Raw genomic sequence first — 25,978 nt, forward strand, 5'->3', positions numbered from 1 at the left:
CTTCTCACCTTTTCAGGGCCTTAGATATATGGATAGGTCAGCTGGTAGAAGACAAAGCTTATTCTTGTTTTGGGGGAAGGGCTGAGCTCATGGGAGGGTCCATCCTGAGTGTTCCCAAGAAGAAGCAAAGAGGGGGCTTTCAGGGAAGCCAGGTCCAGCAGGGAGGTCCCCCAGGCAGGGAAAGGGAAGACACTCCACACACCCTGGAACAGAGGAAGCAGGCACCTGTTTCCTGGCAGCCCTGGAGCAGCAGGCATGGCCCCACAAAGCCCAAATATAAGAGTACCATGGATGGGACAATGGTTGTGGCCTCAGTACCAGAGAGGGCCCATGACCAGAGAGTGCTTCTCAAACTGTCTACTGTTGCAGGAGATCCTGAGCCCTGGGAATAACCTGGGTAAAGAGGAGCCTAGTGGAGACCAAGACTGAATTTCTCACCAGCCTGGAAGATGGGAGCTCCCAGTAGGATTTATGCTTTATTTAAAGGAAATAAAGAAAGGAGATATTTTGTGTTCTTACAGTTCACACTTTAAATTATAGGGCACCTGAATATTTATTTGTATATTTATTTGTCTAGATCTGCCTTCCCCTTAGCCTGTAATCTCCCTGAAGGGCAGGGATTTCGTGGGTGTTCCCCGTGGTACGTCCAGTGCCCAGCACATACTCATTTAAGTGTGTGGGCTAACTGGGGGTCTACCTGAGAGCGGTGGGCTCATTGGAGAAACTGGAGCACGTCTGGGACAAATTAGTATTTCCAGAAGACAAGCTGTGCATTGAGGGTGGGGGAAGTGGGTTTTCTAGGAGAAAGGTTGGAAAGAAACGTGAACCTGGCGGCCTAGGGCTGAGGGGGGGTTCCTTGGCGAGCCCCGCCCGGAGCCGGGGTGCCAGCGCGACGTGACGCAGCGCGGTTTGGCCGCTGTGGGGCGCCGTAGCCCGCGTCGTTGCCAGGGGAACGGGCCGAGCGCCGGACGAGGCCCAGCCCGCCTCGGCCTGGCCCCGCGATACAGCCAGCCAGCTACAGCCGGAGCTGGAGAACTTGCGAATCCAACCTCTGCCGCGCGGCCCGGTATGGGGCCGCGCTCCAGGGCACGCCTCCACCCTGTCCCAGGGACCTTCTCCGCTGCGAGGGTCTGAAGAGCCTCCGTCCTGGGGAAGGGTGGACGGCCAGGAGCGGTGACTGAACCGCTGAGTGACCTTGGCAGGGCCTATCTGGCTCCACCGCCACGACGCGCAGGTGAGGAGCCCCCGCCGCAGTTGTCTCCTCGAAGCCTGACCTGAACCGCTGGGACAGAGCTTCTGCCGCCCAGCCAAACTCCAGGTACCGGACAGAGCGCCAGGCTTCCGTCTAGCATTCATCAGGCGCACAGACCTGCATTGAGCGCCTACTGTGTGCTAGGCTGTTTGCCAGGCGCAGGGCCACAGAGAGCCACGGGGGGCTCCAATGAGGACGCGGCTGGTTTCCAGAACCCACAGTGTAAAGAGAGGCGGGGCAGGGGTTGGGGTGCGGGAAGCAGGCGCCAGATGGATGACTAAAGTGCTTTCGGGCCGGGTTAAGTGCTCTCGTGATGAAATGGAGGGAGGTGGTCAGGGAGAGTCTGCTCTAACATGTGACTTTAAAGTCAAGACCTGAAGGTTGAAAAGGAGCCAGCATTGTGATCAGGGTAAGGGTCATTCTCGAAGAGACAAAAGCAAATACAAAGGTCTGGAGGCAGCAGGTACAGGGGAGCAGAAAGGATGAGGGAAACCTTGAAGGAGGTGGTGGGGGTTTCAACTTTATCCTAGCAGCAGGAGGAAACCACTGAGGAGTTTTGATGACTTTGAAGTTTTGAAAAGCTCACCTCACTCTGGCTGTTGTGAGCAGTGTGGTTGTGACAGGGCACACCAGGAAGTCAGCTGAGGGCCATCCTAGTTCTGCCAGTCTAGCTGTGCCTCTTACAACTTAGTCTCTCTGAGCCTCAGTGTTCTCATCTGTGAAAGGGGCATATTGTTCTGTATGTTGTTTATGAGAAAGAAAATGAGGGGCCAACCACATCTGAGACCAATGACTAGAGAGTTCTATGAGAACAATTTGAAATGATAGGACCTACTCAGAGAATTGTGAGGGTTTAATAAGTGAATTTCATCTAAGTATTTAAAGCAATGCCTGGCACAGAATAAGTGCCCTTTAAATGCTGATGATGGTCATTATTATCATTGAAACATTGTAGGGGAGCAAAGATTGGGGCTTGGATTAAGGTGATGGTAGCAGAGACAGTAAGAAGTTTCTGGCTTAATTTCCCTTCCTGAAGGAGAGCTGTATTCAGAGGTGGGTGAGGGGTGGTCCCTGTTTTTGTGGAACTGGTGGTTCACTGTGGGAGACAGGTTTGTAAACAGATAATCACCATAAGATGCAATAAAAGCAACACTGGTACTTAATTAGCCAGGGTTTTTTTTTCTTTTGTTTTTCTTACTTTGTTCTGTCACAACTTTGTTCTTAATGACTGTTTCTTGGTGGGTGTTCCTCAAGGCTTGCTCCTATGATCATGGGAGTTGGTTTCCTGGTTAAAATCAACAACTTTTGCCTCTACTCATTGGCTTTGTTTCAGCTCCCTCCTCTTGTCCTCTTTCCTTGGCTTAACTTGAATCCTAAACAGTTTGCATTGGTTGCTTCAGGAGGAGAATGGCACAGAAAATGTTTGCAGACCATGTCAATTCAGGAATGACTGAGGTTTCAAGCTTTTCCTGCCCTAGCATCAGACTTCTGCATGTTGTTGATATGAAGAATCCAGCCACATCTGTGACCAACAACTTGGAGAGGTTTATGAGAATGGCTTGAAGCTCCAATTTATTTTCTCGGAATTGTGATGTGCATCTCTTAGTCAAACTGTAGCCACTCCCCAGAATTTTAAGGCCAGCGACTTCTCTGGCACTTGTGGGGAATTCTGATAAAGTACTTGCCCCTTAAAAGTTCTTTTATAAATGACGTTTTACGCTGTAAAACAGTATGCACCATGCAGCATTTTGTTTCCACACCCCCTTTATGTGGCTAAATAAGGCATATGTTAAATCAGTGAAAATGGGTTTAAAAGCAGATCCTGGGGAAAAAACGGAAAACTTGTTTCAAAATACCTGTAGAATCACTCACACAGCAACCATACATCTTCTAGCAAAAAGAAAAGATGGTTGAGAGTGAAACCTTCCTTCCCTTTGGGTTCTGGAGTCACAAGAGCTGAGCTGAACTTCAGCTGAGGACTGGAACAAGGTCCTGCCCAGCGGCTCCTGTGTTGTGCTGCCTGGTTGTCTGATTCCAGCTTTGATGAAACCCCCAACAGCTCATAGGGAGCTCTTCAGCTGAACAACTCAGAATTGCTTTTGAGAGTGAGAAAGCATTGAACTAAAACTGAGTGCTCTTTTGTTGCATGGTAGGATTTCTTTGTCTGGCACAGTACAGGGCTCTGGATCATATGAGCACATTTGGTCCACATGGCAGCCCAATGGGTCAAGGAGGGTAAGAGATGACATCCTCAATTATTTATTTGACCTAGTTTTTTTTTTTTTTTTCAAAAGCAGTACATGCACATGGTTAAAAAAAAAAAAAAAAGATTCCAGATAGCACCAAGGAGTACATAGTAAAGGCAAATCTCTCTCACCCCCAACCACTAGATCTCCATCTCAGAGGCTGCCTTCTTTGCTTCCTTGCATTTCTTTCCAGAGAGACTCTGTGCATATAGAAACATAAATGTCTATCCATCCCCCTTTGTTTTTACACACTCGTAGGGTACACTACAACAGTCCCATGTCTTGCTTTTCTGCTTAACTGTGTATCAAAAGCTACTTCATCCCTCATTGTTTTGTTTTTTTTTTTTTTTGAGTAAAGGTAGATTTATTTAGAGAGATACATAGGCTGTTTCAGAAGGCAAAAGAAAGGTCACGAGGTGTGGGGGTTGAGTACTCAGGTTAAAGAAGTAGATACACACTCCATAGACAGAGTGCGGGCTGTCTCCAAAGATGAAGGGAGCAAGAGAGGCAGCCCCTCATTGTTTTTTATGTTGTATGGCATTACAATATGTGGATGTTCATATATTTGTTTATATTGGTTTTTTGTCCTTTATTATTACAAACAAGACTGCAATGAAACTTTGTGCACTTTATGAGCATATGTATAAGATAAATAAATACCTAGAAATGGAATGTCTGGGCCCAAGGGTATATGTGTTCTGAAGTTTGGTAGACATTGCCAAATTGCCTTCCAGCTAACTTTTTTGAAAAATAAATAAAGGAGAGATCCAAAGAGGTGGCCTTGTGAAATTTGCCCACCGTGTTCCTCAATCTGTGAGCAGCAATGCAGGGACTGGAACCAGGTTCTGTCTCCAGCCCTACCCCATTTCCCTGGCTCCAACCTGTCTCTCCCCAGTGGTAGCGCAGATCCCCAGGCCCTTAAAACCCTCACATCAGCCCTGTCACCTCTCTTCTGACCCTTTCACTCTACCCTCCCAGTTCTGTGGCCTCCCCCAACAAACCCTCTTTAGTAATTAAGTTCATTCTTTCCTAAAATCCTCAGACATCTTGCAGGAATGCAGGGATGCCCACAGCCTCTCCAGGGCTAGTACTTTTCATGTCAGTCTAGTTCTTTTGACAGTGCCATTCACAAATCTCAGAATAACATTCCTAAATATTTCTTTGGTGGGAGCAGAAGTGGGCAAGAGGGAAATGGATCAGTCATGTAACTGTTCTACAGCTCATAATGAGAACTTATTCAACACAACATAATGAGGTAAGATTTTCCTCGCTTAAATTAGGCATATAAATTAAGGTAGCCTAACCTTAGTTTGAAAATGCAGCTTTTAGCAAGTGAATGTTAACATAGATTATTGTCATTCCAGCAATGGCCTTCACCTTGTTGGGACATGGGGGTGGGGGGCCTGCACAGCCCCTTCAGCCTGCCTCAGAAGCCAGGTGGGGCTTTGACTTACCAAAGCAGCAGCTACCTTTGGCCATAACACTCCATGCGACCTCTTCACTCTTGTCTTCCCTTGGTCTTCATAAGTTTAACTCTGTGGTTTGTTCTGCAGCAAAATAATGTACTTGAAGAACCTTTTATCAAAATCCACCTACCTCTCAGCCCACCAAAGATGCAGTGGGGGCATTAGGTGTGCAGGAAGGAGCTTGTGGGCTTGACCTCTGCCTCCCAACCAACTCCTCCCAAGGCCAGCCTGCTGTGGCATCACCTCTCCCCGAGCCATTTCCCTTCTTGCTCATGCCCTCCTTTCCACTGTGACTAGAAATCTTTCTAAAACATCCATCACCTTTATGTCATTTTCCCTGCTCTAAACTTCCTGTGACTCCCTGTGGCTCTTTCAACGGTGCCTAAGTTTACTGACCTGGCTTCCTAGGATCACCTTGTTACCAAACCAAAGTCAAGTCTGCTTGCCCAATGCTCAGCAAAGCCAATCTACTGACACTGAGCTGTGGTGAAGAAAAGTACAGTGTTTATTGCAGGGTACCAAGCAAGGGAGTGGGAAATAAGCCTCTGATCCACTCTAACTTGGTCTTTGAGTTATGGGCTTTTTTTTTTTTAAGGGGAAGAACAGTGAGGCTGAGATTAATCATTATTTTGTGACTTTTTGTTATGCTTTGTAATCATAGTTTTTGGTGTCAGAATGTCTCTGATTTATGACTCTCTGGCCAGGTGGTCCATGGCTTAGGGATCTGTTAGCTCATCTTGCTTGGGAGAAACAACCTGAGTTTGTATGTTAATGATAAAATCTATAGTCGCAATTTTAGTACATTAATGATGCTATCAACAACAGCAGTTTTAGTCAGCTGACTTTGGTTGTTTAGTGTTCAGTTAGCACAGGATTGCGGTCAGAGGGGACAAGAAAGCGGATAGAGTTTTGGATAGATTAATCATAATTTTGGTAAGGGAACTCAGTCTTAGGGGAACTCAGTTTCCACTGGGGATCTGACCCTGTAGCTCCCCGGGGCTCATCTCTTTCTCCCTGGACCTTGCTCTCTAACCCCAAAACCATCTACCCTGTGTTCTGTCACACTGAATGGATCGCCCTTGCAAGGCTGCTTAAATACCCATTCATCCACTGCCCTGATATCTGTCTAGGTCTGTCTGGGTTCCCACATAGCAAGACCTTGAGGGCAGGAACCTGGTCTCATCTGTGTTTGCATCTTTAGTGCACACAGGGGGCTAGGCCCCAATAAGCACTGACTGGGCCAAGGTGAGTACACAAGCTGGCTGAGTTGTCTGGGAGCAGAACCATGCATCCTTCAATCTAGTCTCCTAGGGAAGTGCTGAGAGAAGAGGGGCAGCCAGAGAAGTTCCATCTATGCTTGAGGCCCCATCTTGAATTCTCTCCTTCCTCCCAGCCCTTTTAATAAAAAATTTGGGGGCCAAAAGAATTTGTGGCAGCCAACTCTGCAATGGAAAATTTATCAGTTAAGAGTTGGTTGGCCCAGGCTTTTGGTGCAGGTGGCATGCCTCCTGGCCAGCTTGGCTATCTAGTCTGGAGTGCTGCCGCTGCCGCAAGGGACCTAGACCCAGTGGCACCATCCCTTCATCCACGGTTCATACAAGTGGTACCTCTCTGGGCCAAGGGTGCTGTGGTTTGGAATCAGAACCACCCTTCAGGCTGTTTGTGGTAGGCCCCTGGCCTTAGATGGCGACTCCTCTTGCCTCAGATATCAGGGTTAGTGCAGCAGCACTGGGGGTGCCTGTGGCCACTGCCAGCCCACTCCAGCAGCAGGGACATGTCAGCCATGTGCCTCTGCTTCTTTCTTTAGAAACTACCTCAAGGTGGGTAGGATGTGTGAGGATGGCAAAAATAAAACTAGAACTTAGGGATCCCAATTAATGGGTTCCCTTCGAAGGAATTGCCTTGTTGATGGTGTCACTGAAGAATCTGTGTGCAAACCACAGGCGGTTCTGAACAGAACCACCCAGCTCCGTATTCACAGAGCTTGACTTGATGACCTTTGTTTCCAAAAGCAAGGTCAAAGATCTGCTGCTTCTGGGGACATTCAAAATAAAGTGATGCCAGCTTTTTAAAAATCACTTTTGTCATTTTTGACCAAAGCTGAGAAGGTTAGGATGACAATCCAGTGGCCCAGCTCTTATGACAGTGTGTTCCCTGGGGCTACTGACTAAGAAAGCAACTTCAACCAACCCCATCACTTTGGGTATAAACCTCATAAAATCTCATAGAATGTCAGACGCAGTAACCACCTCAGTTTGAAAAGATGAGGTCACCCCAGAGGGCTATTTTAAGGGTAATCATAATGTCTACCACTTAGAAAGCATTTGTGTCAAGGCTTTACCTACAGTGCTGTTGATCTATGCATAGTCCTAAATAGGCATCCCTACCCCTGTTTTTCAGATGAAACTCAGGCCACTCAGCGAGCAAGTGCAGAACTAGGACTTGAACCTAGATCTGATTTCTCCAAAGCTGGGACTCTTCACCTTCCACTGCTTTTTACTGAAGACAAAGCAAATGACCAAAGGATTCCAGGGGAGTCCCTGGGAAAAAACTAGGGTCACTCCATTTAGCTTTGAGATTAGGCTACAGATACGCCAGGTTTGGTTTACAGGAGGCTCTGGGTCTCGGGTGGGATGAAGGGCAGAGTGGCTGAATGCGAATGTCTGGCAGTGAGGGTAATAGCCAGTGGCAGGGGGATCTGGGGGTGGTGGGTATGGGTGCTTGGTGGCTGTGCAGACTGAAGGCAGGGCAAAATGGGCCAGATGGCCAGATTCCATACCATTTACTGTGCCCACATTTCCTTTTATTTCAGATGTTTTCAAGTCAGCAGACATTTACTGAGCACCTACTATGTACAAGGTATGTTCTGGGTACTTGGGGGAGGGAATATGGGGAACAGAGGTGAATGAATTACAGTACCTTTGCTACCCTTAGGGGAAGCTGGCACAATAGGAGGAAGGACATGGAGATGGCAAAGTGTTCCAAATGGCAAAGTGACTTGCTCAATAGAAACTGAGCGCAAAGGCCCCCTGACCTACTTCGGGCATCAGGGAAGGCTTCCTGGATGAGGTGATGCTTGCTTGGATTCTGAAGTTCAAGTTACATTTTGTTGAGTTGAGAAGTGAGGAAGGTGTTCCAGGAAGATGTGCTGAGGGGAGTCTGCCATACCTCTTGTCTTAGACTCCCTAGCCCATAGGCATGGGCTCCTGAAAGGAGAGTCCCAGCTGCCAGGGCTTTGCCCCTGCTCCTGACTTTCCCATCAAGACCTTCAAGTTGGCCTGTCTACCCAGGTAGGGCACTGCCTGCCCAAGCTCTGGTCCCACCTCAGGCCCAGAAGATACCAAGGATTGGGCTCTTTTTCCTGTTCTGATAGGCCCACCTTGCCTGCCCTGCATGTAACTTTGACCACCAGGTCAGCTCTTGGACTGAGGATGGTGAGATGGGGGTGGAGTAGTGCTGCCATCTGGTGGTTTGGCTCTGAAGGCAGGTCTTTCCCTGAGCTCCCTCAGTTGAGTCCAAGGCATCAGTGCACCTTTCTGTTCTTACTGCACCAGGCTCAGCTTTACTTAGAGAAACATGGTCATTTCCGCTGCTAGAATCACAGTCCTCCCCCTTTCTCTTGTATGCTGGCTTCTCCCCAGCCAAGAGGCCCAGGCAGCTCATCTGAGGCACAGGGGAGATGGTTCAGGGTCCCCTAGTCCTTAAAGGGATTATGTGCTTGCTGAAGGGCAGAGGCCAGATCCCTCTTCTGAGCACCCCCATTCCCTGTTTTCCTTGCATTGGGGCCTCAGGACAGAGGTGACTAATCCTAACAGAATCAGTGTGTGTTCTCATCACTCTGGCCCCAGCCTGATATTATTACCAGATGAGAACATGTCTTACTGAGTTTAACTTTGATGGCTGTGGAGACAGAGTGCTTTGAGTAATAGGCAGTCAGTCACACTGTGTCCTGAATAAACCCTAGACCCTCCTACCTTGTCCTGGCTAGGGCTAGGGCCAGAGCTCACTCTGGGGCTTTGAGACCAGCACTCTGCTGCTATCCATCCTCACTGCAGGCTTCCTCATGCTAGGGCCTTGGATTCCCCTGCAGAGTAGCTGGGAGATGGCTTCACATCCCAGTCTGCTCCCCCCTTGCTGAAACCTGGCTGTAGGCATGAGGCTCTGGGCTCCAGCCCAGGCCTCCTCAGGCTAATGCTCTCTCTACTCTTTCTCCCTCTGGAGATGAACATCTGCAACAAGCCCTCCAACAAGACAGCCCCCGAGAAGAGTGTGTGGACAGCATCTGCGCAGGCCAGCAGACCCTCCCCAGAGCTGCAGGGCCAACGGTCCCGCCGGAATGGGTGGAGCTGGCCCCCTCACCCGCTCCAGATTGTGGCCTGGCTGCTGTACCTCTTCTTTGCTGTGATTGGCTTTGGGGTCCTCGTTCCCCTCCTGCCTCACCACTGGGTGCCTGCTGGCTATGCTGTATCCTTGGGAAAGTGTGGGACTGGTACATGGAAGAGTGGGGGCAAAGGATGGAGAGACATGGGAGAGATCTGAAGCTGGGCTCCAAAGACTCAGAGTGCAGAGCCCTGTCTCTGCCCTGGGCAGGGGGGGGACCACCTGCCTACCTGCCTGGCCTCCAACTTCCATCTGATCCATCTGCCTGATGGGGTGAGGGAACAGACCTAACAAACCTTGGAGCATTGAAAGCCCCCACACAGATGGGAACCTCATCAACTTAGGTACCACAAGAGCAATTACAGAAGAGAACTTTAAAGTTCTCTTTAAACTAATAGTGTACATTGCTCAACAAGGGATAAAATAGAGTAATTGGTCCATTTATGAAATAGTTTTTCACTTTTTGAAAATAATCGTGGTAGAATTCCTTTACATAGTACGTTTACTGGTACATTTAAAATGTGATTTTATTTAGAGAGGTTATTATGCTGTACCCAAGACTGTTTAGGAGCTCATTGATTTTATAAATCAGACCCTTTAAGGGTAAGGTTGAATTGACAAGAGGAGGGATAAAGATGCCCTGGAGGTTCCTGGGAACAGTGACAAATATGAACATGCCTGAGCCCACTGGTATGACTGCCCCAGCCCTGGCCATAACCCCCAGGAACAGAGGACATGGCTGCAAGGCTGGGAGATTGGGGTATAGCGTGTGGCCATGTGCCCCTGTCCAGAGGGTGCCCATGAGAATGTACCCTGGCATGTATGCTTCATGGAGATGATTCCTTGGACTAGGGTGAGCTAAAGGAATTAGCATGGATGAATTTGAAAGACTCAGGCTTAGAGCCAGCTCCTGAGCTTGGTCCCAACTCAACCTTTTCAGGGCTGCACAAGGCTGAGCAGCTTCTCCCAGCTTACCACACCTTAGCCTCCTCTTCTGTCTGACAGGAAGAGTCCTACCTGCTTCCCAAGGTGGGGACAAGGAGCACACAAGGAAGTGTGTGTGAGCACCAGAATATATGAGCCATGAATGTGAGCATGCTCTCTTGGGAAACTGTAAAGCCCTAGGCTGGTGGGTGACAAAGGTAGGTGGGTGGAGAAAGACTCTAGAGAAGGTTGTCGGCCTCAGACACCAGCAATGTCATTGGGGAATGTCCTGTTTCACTAGGGCCCAGGGCCTAGTCATCAACTCTGTAAATTAAAACTAGAGTTTCTCTGAGGTGACCAACAGGGCTTAGTCAGTGCTATTAAGTAGAATGCTTCATGGAACATTCCTTCCATGGTCCTGAATGGGTATACCACTCACTCAGGACTACCTGGGTTTCTGCCATTGGGGTACCTGGGAAGCCAGATTAATAACTACGTGGTTTAGAGTGAGTAGAATCAGAGAAAATGACAGTAAACAAGTGTAACTAGCATTTATTGAGCACTTATATATGCCAGGTTCTGTGCCAATCCCTACATGCATGATCTCATTCTGTCCTCATAATAATCTGTAAGGAAGGTGTTCAACTCACTTTACTAAAAGAAATTGGGGTCCAGAGAGATTAAATGACTTCCTGAGGTCACACAGTTGGTATCAAATGAGGACAGAAGGGCTGTTCAGGCAGCCAGATTCTGAGGCAGTGGGATGGTTTGAGGGTTTTGTCCTCTCCACATTCATTGCTTTGGGCTATGCTGGAGGCTCACAGAATCACCCGGTTGGACACTGCTATTTCCAGGCCTGAATGGTTCTCTGTCCTCCCATTAAAGTCACCTTCCTTTTGTAGGCTCCCTCAGGGGCCCCTGGGGAATGAGGTAGGGTAATGGTATATACTAAGGACTCACCTTGGGCCTAGAACTGGCCTGGGCCCTAGGGTTGCAAAGATGAGTAAAATAGGGCCCCAGCTCTGGGGTGCTCAGCTTCCAACTGGAGGAAAGCCTTGTAGATTGTAGATCATCATGTAGTAAGTAAGGGGGTAGGAGCTCATATAGCAGACTGTAGGTGCAGGAGGGGGGCCGTCTAGACCAACATCACCATGAGCCCAGATGCACACCTGCTGCTCTGCGTTCCCCTCCTCCCTCCTCCTGGCCTCTCTAGGTACTCTTGGTTCCACCACTTTCCTTCATCGCCTATACCGAGTCAGTCGTCAAGTCCTGTTGATTTTATCTCTTAAAAAGCTATTGAATTTTCCCTCTTTTCTCCCCACTGCCATGTGCCTCTCTTACCTAGATGACCATTTCATTTCCAAACAGGTCTCCCCATGCACACTGTCACTCCAGCCAGCCCATCTGTGTCCCTGCAGCCAGAGTGCCCTTTCAAAAACAAATATGATAAAGTTACTCCCTAGCTTAACACCTTCTAATGGCTTCTTCCTGCTTTAAGTTTTAAGATCCTCAAGGTGCTGCACATTCTGGACTCTGCCCATCTCCCCAGCATCTTCTTACATTATTTCCTCTGTTGTTCTCTGTTGCAACAACACTGGTCTCTGCGTGGAAACCCCTATTCTCACTTCTCTCTCTCTCCACCCCACTACCCAGTTAAGTCAGAAGTCAAGAAATAGCAGCCTATGGGCTAGTTTAGTCCATAGGTTTTTTTTTTTTTAATTGAGGGATAATGAACACACACAATGGACATATTTTAAGTGTTCTTTCAGCAGGTACATTTTAAAAATTATTTCCTTGTCAATATTTAAAAAATGAGAGGCCTCACTTATACAGACACAAATGTGCACAAATCCAGATTTTGAAAAGCCAGAATTTGGTGACATGGGCCCTCTTTCTTGCATGGCAGCAATGAGCTGATCTGGAACCACACATCAGCCACCCCCTAGTTAGGACTCTGCTTGCTCCCAGTACCCAGCCAGGCCTCCTTTCCTCTTTATATTACCTGCCAGATCCCTGTTATCTGTTCCTCTCCACGTTTTAGCTGAGACAGTACTTCCTCAGGGAAGCTTTCCAGATCCCTTCAGACTAGATGAGGTCATCCAGTTACAAACTCACACAGTCCCAAGAACTCTCGTCATTGCAATCAACCCACTATTTGATTAACATCTGTGTTTCCCACCAGACTGTAGGCTCCTTGGAGCTAGGGACCAAGTCTGTCTTGCTCCTGCCATATTCCTCAGTCCTGCCATAGAGAAAAACCTCAGTAAACAGTTGAATGAGTGAACCAGGGGGCTGGGGGAGGGAGAAGTGTTGGAACAGCAGGAAACTAAATGTTCGCCCACATTCAGTGTGTCTGAAGAGAGGCTGAAGTGGTGATGAGTAGCAGTTGGTGATACCAGAGAGGTTTGAGAGGAGCCAGAGCTAAAGGGGCCTTGGCACTTAGCTCAAGAGTAAACTTTAGCTTGAGAGCCATTGAGAGTCACTGCAGGAGTTTAAGCAGTTGAGGCCTTAGGTTTAAGCTTTTCAGAGCTCACTTCGGGACCAGGTGAAGGGTAGACTTAAGGGGACCCAGACAGGAGGGGAAGAGTCAGGAAACTATGGAATAACCCAGGTCAGAGGTGGAGACTTGACCATGGCCAAGGCTGTAGGGATAGAAAGCTTGTAGTGGGCCACAGTATTGTCTCTTTCAGCTCTGGTACAGCACACTAAGGTGGAGACTGGCTCATGTAGCATGTAGGGAAATTTGGCTGCTGGGAGGAGGAGGAAAGGAGAAAAGGAGGTTGGACAGCTAATGGATGGAGGATGAATGATGGGGGGATAATGACTACTTGGCTAGCAAGAGGATGGATGGATGGATGGATAGATAGATAGATGGAGGGTGGATGGCTGCCTGGGTGGAATCTATTAGTGAATTTTTATACATTCAGACTTTGTAGCAAGTTGTCAGCATACCTGTCTCTAGCATTTGGTCCAATTGCTGAGCAGATTGATCCTGGAAGATCTGTGTTTTAGCTCCAGGAATTAGCCATGCTGCCCCTGGCCAGCCCCTGAACATGTTAGGCCATCCCCAAACATTCAGCCTCAGAGCTCCAAGTACCTGGTTTTAGGTTGTGGAGGTGGTGGGTATATGAGGCCCTGTCTGCAAGTGATTCTCCAGTTGGCCTAACTGCTGAGAGAGGATGGCTGATTCCTTCTCAAAGCTGACTTCCTGTGAAAGCAAGATAAACAAGCTTAGAACTTATACTTTGGGTCCTTCAACCTTAGAGGATGGTCTCATTTTACCATTTAGAATCTGAAACCTGGTAGGGCCAGCCAGGGCTTTCCCTGGGCCTGGAACAGTGAGGCCAGGTCCCTGCGGTTAGGCCCCTCGGTAGCAGCAGGCAGTGCTGGGTTGTGAGCTCCATTACCAGATGACCCCTCTCCTCTTCCACCTGGGGCACAGGTATGCTAGAGAGGTCTGACAGGGAGGCTCTTGGGGGACAGGCAGAGAGTCTCTGCACTAGGGAGTTGCATGGAGATAGTGATCAGTTCTCTGGCTACAGGAAGCAGGGGTGGGACTCTTAGAAAAAAGTATGACGTGAATCTTTAACCTTCTGGGCCAGTGCATGGGCACCATCTTTGCTGGCCACCTCGTGGTGCACCTGACTGCTGTTTCCATCGATCCAGCAGATGCCAACGTGCGGGACAAGAGTTATGCAGGGCCCCTGCCCATCTTCAACCGCAGCCAACATGCACATGTCATTGAAGACCTGCACTGCAACTTGTGTGACGTGGATGTGTAAGTGCATGTGGACTGGGTGTGTGTGGACTGGGCAGATGAGTGCCCCCAGGGAACTGCCAGCAGGAGCTCAAGGCAGACAGGAGTATGCCCAGGCTTTACAGTCATCCTGAAGCCTCATAATCCTCGTGTTTCACACAGTCAGGAATCTTGATGGAGTGACAGAAAATTGGGTGAAGGAGGTGAGGAGAAGGTGATTGGAAACAGAAGATGAGGAGTAGCATTTCCAACAGTTAAAGTAGGAAACATTTCGCACTGCCACAAACACTTCTAATGACTAATTCTGCCAGTAACCCCACCCCTCTTCTCTCACAATCATTCCCAGCTAGGGGTGGGGAGGGGAGCTAACACTTGAGTACTTACCTTGCGCTAAGTGCTTATGAACAATCACCCTGTAGGATGGGCAATATATTTCTCAGTTCACAGAGGAGGAAGAGCCCAATGCTCAGAAAGGCTGAGCAGCTTGAGGTTGATCATACGGCTGTTGGGCAGCAGAGCCAGATTCACAACCCAGCCTGCCTAGCCCCAGATTTGATACTGTTATCCTTGTTTATGCATGAGGAATCTGAGGCCCAGAGAGGCCAAGTGACTTGCTCCAGATCACACTGCTAGTAGGTAGAGGAGTCAGAATGCCTCCCTAGAGCATCTCAGTCTCCCAACCCCAGGTAGGGGATCAGGGATGGGGGTATGGTTCAAGGCCAGCTCCACACTTCTAATCTAAGACCCAAGCAGCCTGTGGAAGGGGCTCTGTCCATAGAACAGAGAAAGAGCCAATGACACTCAGATGCTGAGGACTTTGGCATCAGACCATCCTTTCCTTCACTAGACACAGTGCATTGTTCCTCAGTGTATGCTCTGGCAGTTGCTGCCTATTCCAGGGCTCCGTTCTGTTCTAGGGGAGAAGGTTGCATCTTACTCGTCCACTCCTTTGGGCTTTATTGGTCCCTTCCTGGGGCAGGGGGACTCACTTGCATTCCTAATGTGGCCTTATCTCATCTCACCCCCTGCAGTGAACTGCCAACTGCTCACCCAGATGTCAGTTTGCTTCTCTTCCTTTGGCTCCCTTTAGATTAGCCCAGAGTTCTCTGGAAGATTGCGAAGAAAATCCCCATAGTCTGGTAGAGAAACAGAGACTCAAAAAATGTAGATATCAGGAAGAGCAACGCAGGCCCTGCACTGAACAGCCTTGCCCTCTTCTCCCTGGCCCCACATCTGTATTGTCTCCTGGCTGGGCGCAGGAGTCCTTACTTAGAAAGGAAACCCGATTTTCATTTCACATCACCATCACCCAGGTGCGCAGTCCCAGACTGGGACAGTATAATGCCCCCTTACTCGTCCTGCCGCCGCGGGTACACTCCCCCTCTCCGCCGCCACTTCCCTGCCTCTCCGCCCCTTCAGATGCGCTACCTCCTCTGGTGCCCCGACGCACAGTGCAGCCCGCCAGAGGGCGTGCGCGCTTCCCAGTAGATGCGCTCCGCTGCCGGCATAGGCGCTGATGGGTAACTCGCTCCAGCGCCCTCCGAGCCAGGCCAGGCAGCAAAGAGCTGGATGAGCCCGCAACCGCGCTGTGCCTCCTCCCACCGCAGGAGCGCTCGTTCCAAGCACTGCAGCGCCTGCAACAAGTGCGTGTGCGGCTTTGACCACCACTGCAAGTGGCTCAATAACTGCGTGGGCGAGAGGAACTACCGGTGAGAGCTGGCCCCGGCCACAAAAGTGCCTGGGGATGCATGTCTGAATGTACGAGTCTTGAACCTGCATATGGGGCAGGGCAAGAATAGTGGTACTTGGGGGACCTTACGCTGATGTGTGTTAATGTGTTCTGGTCTGAGGGTGATGCTCCTGATGGCCGCTGCCTGGGACACTGAGGGTGGGTAGGTTTGGGTCTTTCTCTTGCTGGCCCAGGGAAAGGTGGGGAGCCTGTTGGGGGTGTCTGCTCACTATAATCTTTGCCCTAAGTCTTTAGCTTCCTGAGGAGTTGGGGCTCTGGGGTCAGAGGCCCGGCTCCCCATCCCAACCACGGGCCCTTCTGAGCTCTGGGTCCTTACCCTGCTGGAGCACCTGGGTGCTAACAGCTGCCCATGGCTGGGCCCAGGCTTTTTCTACACAGTGTGGCATCTGCTTTACTGGGTGTCCTGCTCCTCGTGCTGGTGGCCACTTATGTCTTTGTGGAGTTCTTTGTCAACCCCATGCGGCTGCGTACCAACCGCCACTTTGAAGGTCAGTGTGGGCTCTAGACCCACTCCCACCCCACAACCCTGGGCCTGTTCTGGTCACTAGTCACAGACCTGGCTGAGCACAGTCTGTCCGTGCCTTGCAGTCCTGAAGAATCACACAGATGTGTGGTTTGTGTTCCTGCCTGCTGCCCCTGTGGAGACCCAGGCTCCTGCCATCTTGGCTCTGGCTGCCCTACTCATCCTTCTGGGCCTGCTCTCCTCAGCTCTGCTCGGCCACCTGCTCTGCTTCCACTTTTATCTCAGTAAGTGCCCTCCACTCCTGCCCCACATACACACCCACACCTGACTTATAGTAAGGTACCTACTTGGGCTGTAGAGCCCTGAAACTGTGCCCCTTCTCAGTGCTCGCTCTCTAATGGTAACCTGGTCTTACTCCATGGCTTAGCGTATATGGGGATAATGGTTTCAGCCTGTGACTGTATACCCTCCCTTACCTTCTGAACCTCAGGGTTCCTTTTCTGTTGCACTGAGCCTTCTCTTCACCCCCTCAGTGTGGCACAAACTCACCACCTATGAGTACATCGTGCAGCATCGTCCACCACAGGAGGCAAAGGGGGCCCACAGGGAGCTCGAATCATGTCCCCCCAAGATGCGGCCCATTCAGGTATAGAAGTAGCCCAGAGGGCTGAGGGAGTGAAAGATGGGGCCCAAGTGTGGGAGGGTTGATGGGCTGTGAGTAGCCAATGACAAGACAGGGCAGAGGGAAGCAAGCCTGAAACAGCAGCTGGGGTAGGGGATGGTGGAGGCAGCAAGGGTGAGGTCCTGTACTAAGCACGTGCCTGCTTGCTCAAGTGTGGGCACAGCCAGAGGGAGCCCTGCATTTCTCTGACCCTATGTATGCACCTGTCCAGGCTCCAAGCATGTGCTGGAGGGTGCAGAATGTGGGAGCCTAGAAGCAGGCAGGTTGGGACTGAAGGAAAAAAAAAGGGAGAGACTAGTGACTGGGTCACCAGGATGGAACCATCAGTTCTCTCTGTCTGTGATCCTGCACCCTTATACCCATTACCCTACTTAAGTCTTGAAACAGTCCATAAGGCAGGTAATGCTACCATACCCATTGTTGCAGGTGAACATACTGAGGCCAAGAAAGGTTAAACAAGCTGGGTCTAGGAAGAATTAAGGTCCCTGCACTCTGGAGCAGCAATCCTCCAGCCCGGTCTTGGGCTTGGCCAGCCCAGCTGCTGACCAGCCTATCCCTATTCCCATGCCCCTTGGCTTCCTGAGGTCAGCAGCTGGGGGTGGAGGCGGTCCACTCCTTGGAGCCTCCAGGGACTGGGAAGGCAGGAGGCCCAGGCAGGCCTTGTTGGGAATGCTGAGTTCTGGATCCTAAGTCCTCATGGCAACTGGACACAAACACAGACTGGTGGACAGATTGGGGAGGACTTGGGACCCCGCCTCTCCTGTTCTTCTTGCCATGGGTGGGCCAGGCTGCCAGACCTGGGCAGGCCTAGGGGAATGCTGGCTGTTGGTAGAGACCCCCTGCCACATCACTGTGTACCTGCCATGGTGCTGTGCACTGAACTTGGGCAAACATAGTGGCAGCCATCCTGGGAGTGGGCATCATCCCTATCCCCACTTCACAGAGGAGACAGGCTCTGAGAAGTAGGCAGGAGACTTTCTCAAGCTTCAGAGTTGAGGCAGGGCCAGATGTGCTGGCAGCAGGGACATTTAGTATCTGTAAATGACCTGAGGGAGACCTCCCCAGGGGAAAAGTGGTGTGCTTGTCCCATTGTACAAAGGAGGGCTGAGGCTGAGAGGTGCCATGTTACCATTAAGGAATGTGCAAATTTTGAAGGTCTCTGAGGGAGGATTGTAGGGACAGCTGTGATGAGGGGAGAGGGGTTTGAATGGAGACACTCTCGTGACACCTTCAAACTCCCTCAGTTGGCTAGGGCCTGGCTCCTGTCCCATTTTGGTCTTTCAGGCTTCTGAGATCACCCTCTACTGCTGCCCTCCCCTCTACCCTTCCCCCTAGAACCTAGGACCACCAGGGTAGGCTTTGCCCCTCTCTCTTGGGCCCTGGAGGGGTGCTAAGTCCACACTAGCAAAGAGGAAGAATTTGGGGGAAGGATTCCTTTGCCGTCCCAGACTGGCCTTTGACCCCTTCTTTCCCAGGACTCTTCTGCTCAGGCTGGCACCCTCACACTCCTCCCGAAAGGGCCGGCCTGGGCAGATGCTGGGCACAGAGCTTGCCCTGGGCTTCGCTTCATTCTCTGCATCTGTGCAGCCAGCTGGTGACCAACTGGGCTCTGTACCCCAGATCTGCCAGGGCCACCCCAGAGGGAGCCTCCCCACCCCCACCCTGAGCAGGAATGTGGGAGGAGCCCCACTTAGGAGCCGTTGCCCCCAAACATAGGCTTGTTTTAGAGACGGTTTTGCTGTTACAGTGTCATCTCCACATTAGTCAGGATGCCTGGGTCTCCATGGAAACAACTGCTGAGCAGGCGACAGCTGTCTTGGTGCCATGACCTCCCGCCTGATGGGGGCGGGGCCTCGATGCCATGGCTCCACCCTGCACCCTCTGCAAGGCTCCCTTCCCAGGTTATTTTTCCTGGGTTTTGTTTTCTCACCTGCAGTCCTCTTGGGCGTAGCTGGGCTGCTTGCTGTGTGCTGGGATGCAAGCCTAGGTCACTTCTACCTCCTGGCTTCAGCCCCCTTCACTTTCAGAAGTTGGGTCTGCCACTCCCACAGTCCCTGTGAAGATCAGCAACTAAACAAGACAGAGAACTGGCCCATAAGCTGTGGCACTGTTTTTTCCACCACCTACTGCCTTCCCTTTCTGGGTAGGAGTTGGGGAGACTGTTCATCCCTCCAGCCCTGCCAGCAGCTAAGATTCTGGCACTCAGCTTCTGGGGAGCCATGGATCCCTGAATGCAGCGTCACACCCCTGGGTGCACACCTGGGTATGTGAACTGCTCAGTCTCCCAACTAGGGAAAAAGTAGGTTTAGACACTGGAGCCCTGGGAGGAGCCAGGAGCAGCAGAGGATCTCTCTGAGTCCTTTTTGTCATCCCCTACCCCCACCCCTTGGGCAGAACAGCTCTAGACTGTGTGCATTGGATCCATGAGGTTGGAGGCTTCCTGGAGGAGGTGGAGTTTGACTAAATGAAGTGAGAAAAACGGTGGGATGGGGTAAGGTACAAAAACAGCTGTTTTAAGCCTCATTCTGCATTGGGGCTTTCCCAGCATAGCTGGGAAGCCAGAGGACAGCCCTAGACCTCTGTGCACAGACCTCCCACAGAGGCCAGTGAGGGGGTGTTGTGTCCAGGACCACCAGGTGGGCTCAGGACCCAGAAGGCCCTGGACCCACACTTGGCCTCCCAGCCTCCCTCACCCCCACCTTCCCCAGGAGATGGAGTTCTACATGCGGACCTTCAGCCATGTGCGCCCAGAGCCCCCTGGCCAGGCCAGGCCTGCCACAGTGAATGTCAAGTGAGTGCGACCTGGGCATGTGCCACCTCACATCTCCCATTGGCATGGCAGGGCCATCTGAGGTTGGAGAAAGGGGTTAGGCCAAGGCACAGGTCTTGGTCTAGCCCAGTGTGGCATTGGACAGATAAAAGCTCCTTTCCAGCTAGGAAGGGAGGCTTATTTTAGGACCTCCAACAGGGAAGGATTTGAAGGAACAACAGCATCCAGTGCTAATCCTCCCACTTCCCCCTCAGTCCCTCCCGGTTCCTTGCCACCCGCAGCCAAATGGAGCCTCCACCGCCCTCCTCCCCAGAGACTCTTGCTCTGCACCCCCCGATCCGACCCCAGGTAGGGGGTACTGTGCTGGGCCCCATGCTCAGGTGGAAGGGGATGGGAAAGAAGCCTCTACCCTGCTCCACTCCTCTGCTTCCTTTGGTGATGTGAGGTCTGGGGAAGGGGTACTCAGGCTTCTCTCTGTCTGCAGAAAAAGAGGAAGCGGCGTATGTATAAGGTGCCGACCTCTGGGACCTTGGACCGGGAGCACCCGTTGCCCAGGCTACCGGGTGAGCGCCCCTTCCTGGCCGGACCCTGCTTATGGAGCTCAAGGGAAGGAAAGAAAGGCCCGCAGAGAGTCTTAAGGCCCTAGTCTTACGTTCTTTTCCAACCCCGCAGGGCCCCGGACCCTGGGCCGCCGCTCCAGCTCGTCCTCGGATTCTGCGGGCACCAGCCCTAAACACGCCGCTGGGCCTGCAGGCACCTACCACTCGGCGTCAGCCGAGTCCATGGACGAGATTCCAGTGGCTCAGACACGCCTAGGCAGTGCCGCTCTGGCCGTCCCCGTGGGCAGGGGCCGAGAGCCCGGGCTGGCGTTGCAGGCGCGTGCGCCTGCCGTTTTCGTGAGCCCGAGCAGCGGCGAGCCCGGGGCGCCGGGCGGCCCGGTGGCGGGTTTGGCTTAGCTGGGCTGAGAAGCGGGAGGGCGGAGGAGGAGCGGCGGGCCCGACTCTCTATGCAACACGCCCACCCCCGCCGCACCAAATGCACTTTAGGGTCCCCTTTGGCCCGCGGGATCGGCCCCTCACCCCGACGACTCAGCAATACCTGCCCCACCAGCCATGATGCTCCAATAAACTTTTATGCTTTTTGCGGATTTAGTGCATAGTTTCTTAATGGCAAGGGCCACGGGCCCTCCTAGAGCCGGACCATTGCCGGTCAGCCTAGGGGCAGAGGGTGAGGTGGGTCCTCTCCGTACACTGTCATAGGGAGGAGATACACAAGGACCTGAGGTGCTCAAGTGCGGGGTTTCTGGTTGGGAAAGGTCCTGGAAGGCTGCCTGGAGGAGGTTATTTTTCTTGAAGATAAGGTTTGCACTTGGAGAGAGGAGGGGAAGCAGCTTTGGGGCTCCAGAGGCAGCAGCAGGAGCACGGACTGCAAGGTTAACACGAGTAGGGTGGGAATAACCGAGGACGCGGATTTGGGAGATCCAGGAGCTTTTTCCTGGCGGTGGATGGATGTCGGAGTATCAGGATTTGGGGAACGCCACTGGTGTTTCGTTCATTGTTCCCTCCCGCCCCCAGCGATCTGGACTTGTGATTTGGGATGCCACATGTTAATTGGAGACCTGTGGTCTTGAGCCAGCCCTATATCCCATTGTCACTAAGGGAAGGGACCGTCCTGCTCCTCTGCATCCCCGCTTCCCAAAAGGCCATCGGTTTGGATTGCCCCTGGAGGTGGGGACCAGCTTTTAACTTTGGTTGGAGCCTAGAATGGGGGCCATCCGAGGACGTCCGGAATTGTAGGGGTCTGGGCTCCCCGACCAAAAAGGCTAGGGAGCTGCCCCGGGAGCAGCGGGATGAGGCTATCTCAGCAGCTCCAACCCCGTAAAGCGCCGAGAGGGCGGTGTCGGGTGGGTGGAGCCTGCGTGACCTTGGTCACTCTCCCGCTGAGACAGCCACGGGGGTGGGACTCGCCGTCTCCATGGAGACTGAGAAACAAGGGATAATACGGCGGATCCGCCCGGGCTGCAGTCCCGCCCCAGAGCCGGCAGGGAGCAGAGCTGCGGAGCCGCCCAGTCTCCCGCGTCCGTCGGTCCATTCTTGCGTCCTTCTGTTCACCGAACGCGCACTGCAGGAGCAGCCACAAGGTACAAGCCGGTAGGAGACCCCGGCACCGACCACCCTAATCAGTTTTCTGCACGATAAGAAGGGGAAGGGGAAGGGGAAGGGGAAGGGAAAGGGGTTGGGTGGGGAAGGGTGGGGTGGGGAGGGGTTTGAGCGGCCTGGAAGGGGTCTTAACCCCGGACGGTACCGAGCTAAGGACACCAGCTGAGCGGCCCTGCCCCGGGCCCAAGTGTTCCACCCCCACCCCCACGCTGATTGATGACTCCAGCTGTCCCTGTGGGAGCGAGCTTAGCCTGCAGACCCCTGGGACTAGGGCCTGCAACTTGGTGCCACATGATCAGCCCTAAATTACCAAGAATCCATCTTTCCACGGACAGGAGTGAGCACTGGTGCAGGGTCCTGCTAGGCCCCTGGGACAAGCATCCTGTGGCACTCAAGCTTCCCTCAACTTTACCCTTGATGAGCCAAGTGCTGGTCTCCTCTGGGTTCCTGGTGGGAGACTGCAGTGTAGGGAAAGAGGAGTGCCATTTGGAAGGGATTGTTGGCCCACAGAGTTGCTGCAATGTAGGAGCTGTGGGTGTCCCCAGTCCCAGAAACTGCAACTTAGGGATAGGTGACTATGGTCACCACTGGAGGGTTTTCAGTGTTAAGCCCAGTAGTAGTGGAAAAGGGGAATGCAGGCAGGCACCCAGGTGTGGTCACTGGAGGCCCTAGTATAATAGGCAGAGGTGGAAGATAGTTGCTGAGGACACAATTCAGGGTGTGGTCAGGAGGCTGCAGTAGAGGAGGTGGGTGTGCTAAGGGGGTCTCAACACAGGGGTGTGTCAATATAGTATGTAGGAATTTGGAAATGCAAGCCTATGGGTATGAGGACAAGGTGGGTTGTGAGGATATGGTCAGGGGCTACAGGGGTGTGGAGAGAGGGTGAGTTGTGAGGCTCTGGTTAAGGGTCTCAGTAAGGATGTGGGTGTGTGGACAGAGCAACCCAGTCCCAGGGCTTCTGGTGTAAAGATGGAGGTGGCTGAGGTGCAGGGCTGAGGGTGTGGTCAGGGAGGCCTCAGTACCAGGCTGTGTTACATGGAGGGAGTTTCAATGCAGAGCTGAGGGTGTGGGCAGGAGACTGCAATGGGGGCTGTGGGAAAATGTGAGGAAGACCATTTAGTGCAGGGCTGAGGGTATTATGGGGGGGGGGCTTGGCACAGGGCTGTTACTATATTGTGTCGGAGGTAGATGCTGAGGGAATGGTCCAGGCCCTCAGTCCCAGAGCTGTGGGTGTGGTCAGGGGACTGTAGTAGGGGCTGTGGGAGAGGGGGGCACTTCAGTACAGGGCTGGTGTGGTCAGGGTGATCTGAGGACTGGGTTAAGGTTGTGGTCAGAGAGAATAAGGCTGAGGGTATGGAGGGCCAGTGCTGAGTGTATACAGCTGTGGGAGTGTGGACTGGTGTGGTGGTGTTCAGGGTGTGGCCAGGAGGCTTGCATGGAGGGCTAAAGGTGCAGACACGGAAAGTGTGCTTCAGTGCAGAGAGAAGGTGTGAGGATTACAGGGCCAAGGCCATTTACTAACAACATGCCTCTGGGGGCTCATAACTCTACAGCCCCGACCCAGGCTAGTCTCCCAATCTCCTAATCTTCCTAAACTCCATAAACTGGGAGGTTACAGCCCCAATGGGTGGCAAGGGGCCAGGAAGCCACGGTTGTACCCCAGGCACTGGGAGTGCTGGTGCCTCACCCGTGAGCCCCTGTTCTCTAGCCCAGCCCAGCCCAGCAGCACTGGGAGCTTCTCCCTGAGCCGCCTTGACACCATCCAGCCCTTAGCAACATTCTCCAAGCAGCACCACCCTCCCTTAGCAACTGTCTCCAGGCTTCACAAACTGTGGCCAGGCCAGCCCCAAGTTCCCCCTCCCCTCATGTTTTTGTTTAACAGCAAATAGTAACAAGGTCCTGGCTAGGCCAGCTGCACCCCTGCCTAGGGCATGCACCCCTGCCCATGCTCTGTCTCCCTTCTCAGCCTGGACTAGGTCTTGCTGGGTCCTCATGACCCTGACAGACACACTGTCCTCATTAAATACCTGCCCAACCATAAGCCTGGCCTGGTCCTGACCCATCTTGGCATGGAATTCCCAGGGAGGGGCCTGCTCTGACACCCTCACTTCCACCCAAGCAGGCCTTGTGACAGGGCCAGACAAAACCATGGCCCCAGCTGCTGCCCTTATAGTCTTTCAGGACAGTGCCACTCTGTTCCCAGCCTGGTGTGAGCATCATGATTTCATCTCTGAACTCTACTCAGAGCCACGCTGGCATTAAGTGACAGGACCTTTCTTCTTGGGGCTCTTCCTCACAGCTCTGGGACCCCGTCAGACACTGGTTTCTGGCCCCTCTCCCTAGGCAGCTCCATCTCCAGCTCTGAGGGTATGTGGCACAAGTGCCCACAAGTTTGATCTTGTAGGTTTTGAGGTAGAGGCATTGATGTTCAGTGCCTTGGGGAGAGGGGAGTGGAGCTTGGCTGGAAGGTGACCAAGATGGGTACCTACAGGGTGGCATGGCAGCAAGCACAGATGTGGCTGGGCTGGAGGAAAGCTTCCGCAAGTTTGCCATCCATGGTGACCCCAAGGCCAGTGGGCAAGAGATGAATGGCAAGAACTGGGCCAAGCTGTGCAAGGACTGCAAGGTGGCTGATGGAAAGGTCGTGACAGGGACTGATGTGGACATCGTCTTCTCCAAAGTCAAGTAAGCCCCAGGCAGTCTCTGTTTTTGATGTTCCCAGAAAGGGAATTGGGTGGGGGGAATGGAACCAGGGAGGATGAGGAAAAGGGGGAAAACTCATGGTGCCCACATACCTGGCAGGGGGAAGTCTGCCCGGGTCATCAATTACGAGGAGTTCAAGAAGGCCCTAGAAGAGCTGGCAACCAAGCGATTCAAGGGGAAGAGCAAGGAGGAGGCCTTCGAAGCCATCTGCCAGCTGGTGGCAGGCAAGGAACCAGCCAATGTGGGCGTCACTGTAAGTGCCCTGCTGGTCTTGGGTGGACACTGAAGGGGATGTGGGGAATCTTGGCTGGGGTTGGAAGGGCTGGGCTCTCTAATCTAGTACCCCTGGGGGAACTCTGTCCAAACAGAAAGCAAAAACAGGGGGTGCTGTGGAACGGCTGACCGACACCAGCAAGTACACGGGCTCCCACAAGGAACGCTTCGATGAGAGCGGCAAAGGAAAGGGCATTGCTGGGCGGCAGGACATCCTGGATGACAGTGGCTATGTGAGTGCCTATAAGAATGCAGGCACCTATGATGCCAAGGTGAAGAAGTGAGGCCTGGGAAGGCCCTCCAGCGTGGATGCCCCTGCCAGAGGCTCAGGCATGGGCCTAAGGGGCACATGGAGCAAGAGAGCCCAGTCCTCTCCTTGCTGGACCTGCCACCCAGCGCTTCCTGCCCAGCCCCATGGGGCCAGCCCACCAGACCTCTGACTCAGACTGCTCTGTGTCCCCTTCCCCTTTCTCTTTCCTTCCTGAGTTCTGTCCATCTGGGGGAGAGTCTGTGCCTATAGCCTCACCACGACAACCTAGCCCTGGGCATGGCTAACCGCTGCCTGCTTGCCTCATATTTAAGCTGCTGCTCTGGCCAAGTGCCTAATTCTTACCCAGACCTCAATAAAGACACCTTTTGTACCAATATGGCCTGGTCAGGTATATGACAACAGGACTAATGACATTCACATCCTGCTGATTCTTCAACCCTGCCTAGAAAAAGACACACACCAGGCCCCTTCCATTAACACAGAGCCAGACTGCCTGAGGGTGCTCCACAGGGAAATCAAAAACCTTTTACTTCAGCCCTGACCCACAGTCCCAACGTTATAGCTTGCTTTCCTGCAATTAGGGCCTCAGCCTCTCTGCTTTCACAGCAGGGGGATGGATGAGACAGCAAATTTGGCCTGGGCTAAGCATTGATGGAGCCGAGTGCCAGGCCTCAACTCTAAGCTTGCTGACAGGTCCCCACTCCAGAGGGCTACCAAGGCACATCATTTTGGGCTGCATCTCAGAATATCAGAAAATGCAGAACCAGGAAGGAACTTTAGACAGTAGATAGTCCAATTCCCAATTTTATAGCCAAGGAAACTCAGGCCCAAAGAGTGAAGAGGCTTCTGCAGAATAGAAACCAGAACCATGCCTCTTGCCTC

General features: G+C 52.4%; 2 protein-coding genes across 17 annotated transcripts; both read left to right on the top strand.

The window, feature by feature from the left end:
• Positions 1-935: 935 nt before the first annotated feature.
• On the top strand, positions 936-20,837 carry ZDHHC1 (zDHHC palmitoyltransferase 1). 15 transcript variants are annotated; one of them, XM_074370580.1, is made up of 13 exons: positions 936-1,234; positions 7,365-7,562; positions 7,777-7,823; positions 9,152-9,428; positions 13,871-14,046; positions 15,633-15,734; positions 16,139-16,263; positions 16,364-16,522; positions 16,772-16,884; positions 19,629-19,711; positions 19,889-20,038; positions 20,175-20,253; positions 20,363-20,837. In XM_074370580.1, the coding sequence occupies exons 2-13, from the start codon at positions 7,479-7,481 to the stop codon at positions 20,504-20,506; spliced, it is 1,539 nt and encodes a 512-aa protein (XP_074226681.1). In that variant the 5' UTR covers positions 936-1,234; positions 7,365-7,478; the 3' UTR covers positions 20,507-20,837. The 15 variants fall into 15 exon arrangements, 14 of the variants coding, with proteins under 14 accessions (XP_074226681.1, XP_074226688.1, XP_074226687.1 ...); XM_074370578.1 differs by having other exon boundaries at positions 937-1,318; positions 19,945-20,038; XM_074370577.1 differs by having other exon boundaries at positions 937-1,234; positions 19,945-20,038.
• An 835-nt stretch (positions 20,838-21,672) lies between these two features.
• Positions 21,673-25,470, top strand: TPPP3 (tubulin polymerization promoting protein family member 3). Of its 2 annotated transcripts, none has more exons than XM_010962469.3 (4): positions 21,673-21,830; positions 24,341-24,534; positions 24,652-24,805; positions 24,921-25,470. In XM_010962469.3, exons 2-4 carry the CDS (start codon positions 24,347-24,349, stop codon positions 25,107-25,109), a joined length of 531 nt encoding a protein of 176 aa, XP_010960771.1. In that variant the 5' UTR covers positions 21,673-21,830; positions 24,341-24,346; the 3' UTR covers positions 25,110-25,470. The 2 variants fall into 2 exon arrangements, with proteins under 2 accessions (XP_010960771.1, XP_010960772.1); XM_010962470.3 differs by having other exon boundaries at positions 21,689-21,840.
• Positions 25,471-25,978: the final 508 nt, after the last annotated feature.

Source organism: Camelus bactrianus, chromosome 9 (assembly GCF_048773025.1).
Source record: "Camelus bactrianus isolate YW-2024 breed Bactrian camel chromosome 9, ASM4877302v1, whole genome shotgun sequence".
Classification (NCBI taxonomy): Eukaryota; Metazoa; Chordata; class Mammalia; order Artiodactyla; family Camelidae; genus Camelus; species Camelus bactrianus.

What these genes read in the sequence shown, in the direction of transcription:
- ZDHHC1 (XM_074370578.1), top strand. Translation starts at nt 7,479, where the DNA reads ATGACCAAAGGATTCCAGGGGAGTCCCTGGGAAAAAACTAGGGTCACT. An exon ending in GAGCACCTACTATGTACAAG is followed by an intron (nt 7,824 to 9,151) that starts GTATGTTCTGGG and finishes AGGCCTCCTCAG; the next exon opens with GCTAATGCTCTCTCTACTCT. An exon ending in ACCCCCCGATCCGACCCCAG is followed by an intron (nt 20,039 to 20,174) that starts GTAGGGGGTACT and finishes CTCTGTCTGCAG; the next exon opens with AAAAAGAGGAAGCGGCGTAT.
- TPPP3 (XM_010962469.3), top strand. Translation starts at nt 24,347, where the DNA reads ATGGCAGCAAGCACAGATGTGGCTGGGCTGGAGGAAAGCTTCCGCAAG. An exon ending in ATCGTCTTCTCCAAAGTCAA is followed by an intron (nt 24,535 to 24,651) that starts GTAAGCCCCAGG and finishes CATACCTGGCAG; the next exon opens with GGGGAAGTCTGCCCGGGTCA. An exon ending in CAGCCAATGTGGGCGTCACT is followed by an intron (nt 24,806 to 24,920) that starts GTAAGTGCCCTG and finishes CTGTCCAAACAG; the next exon opens with AAAGCAAAAACAGGGGGTGC.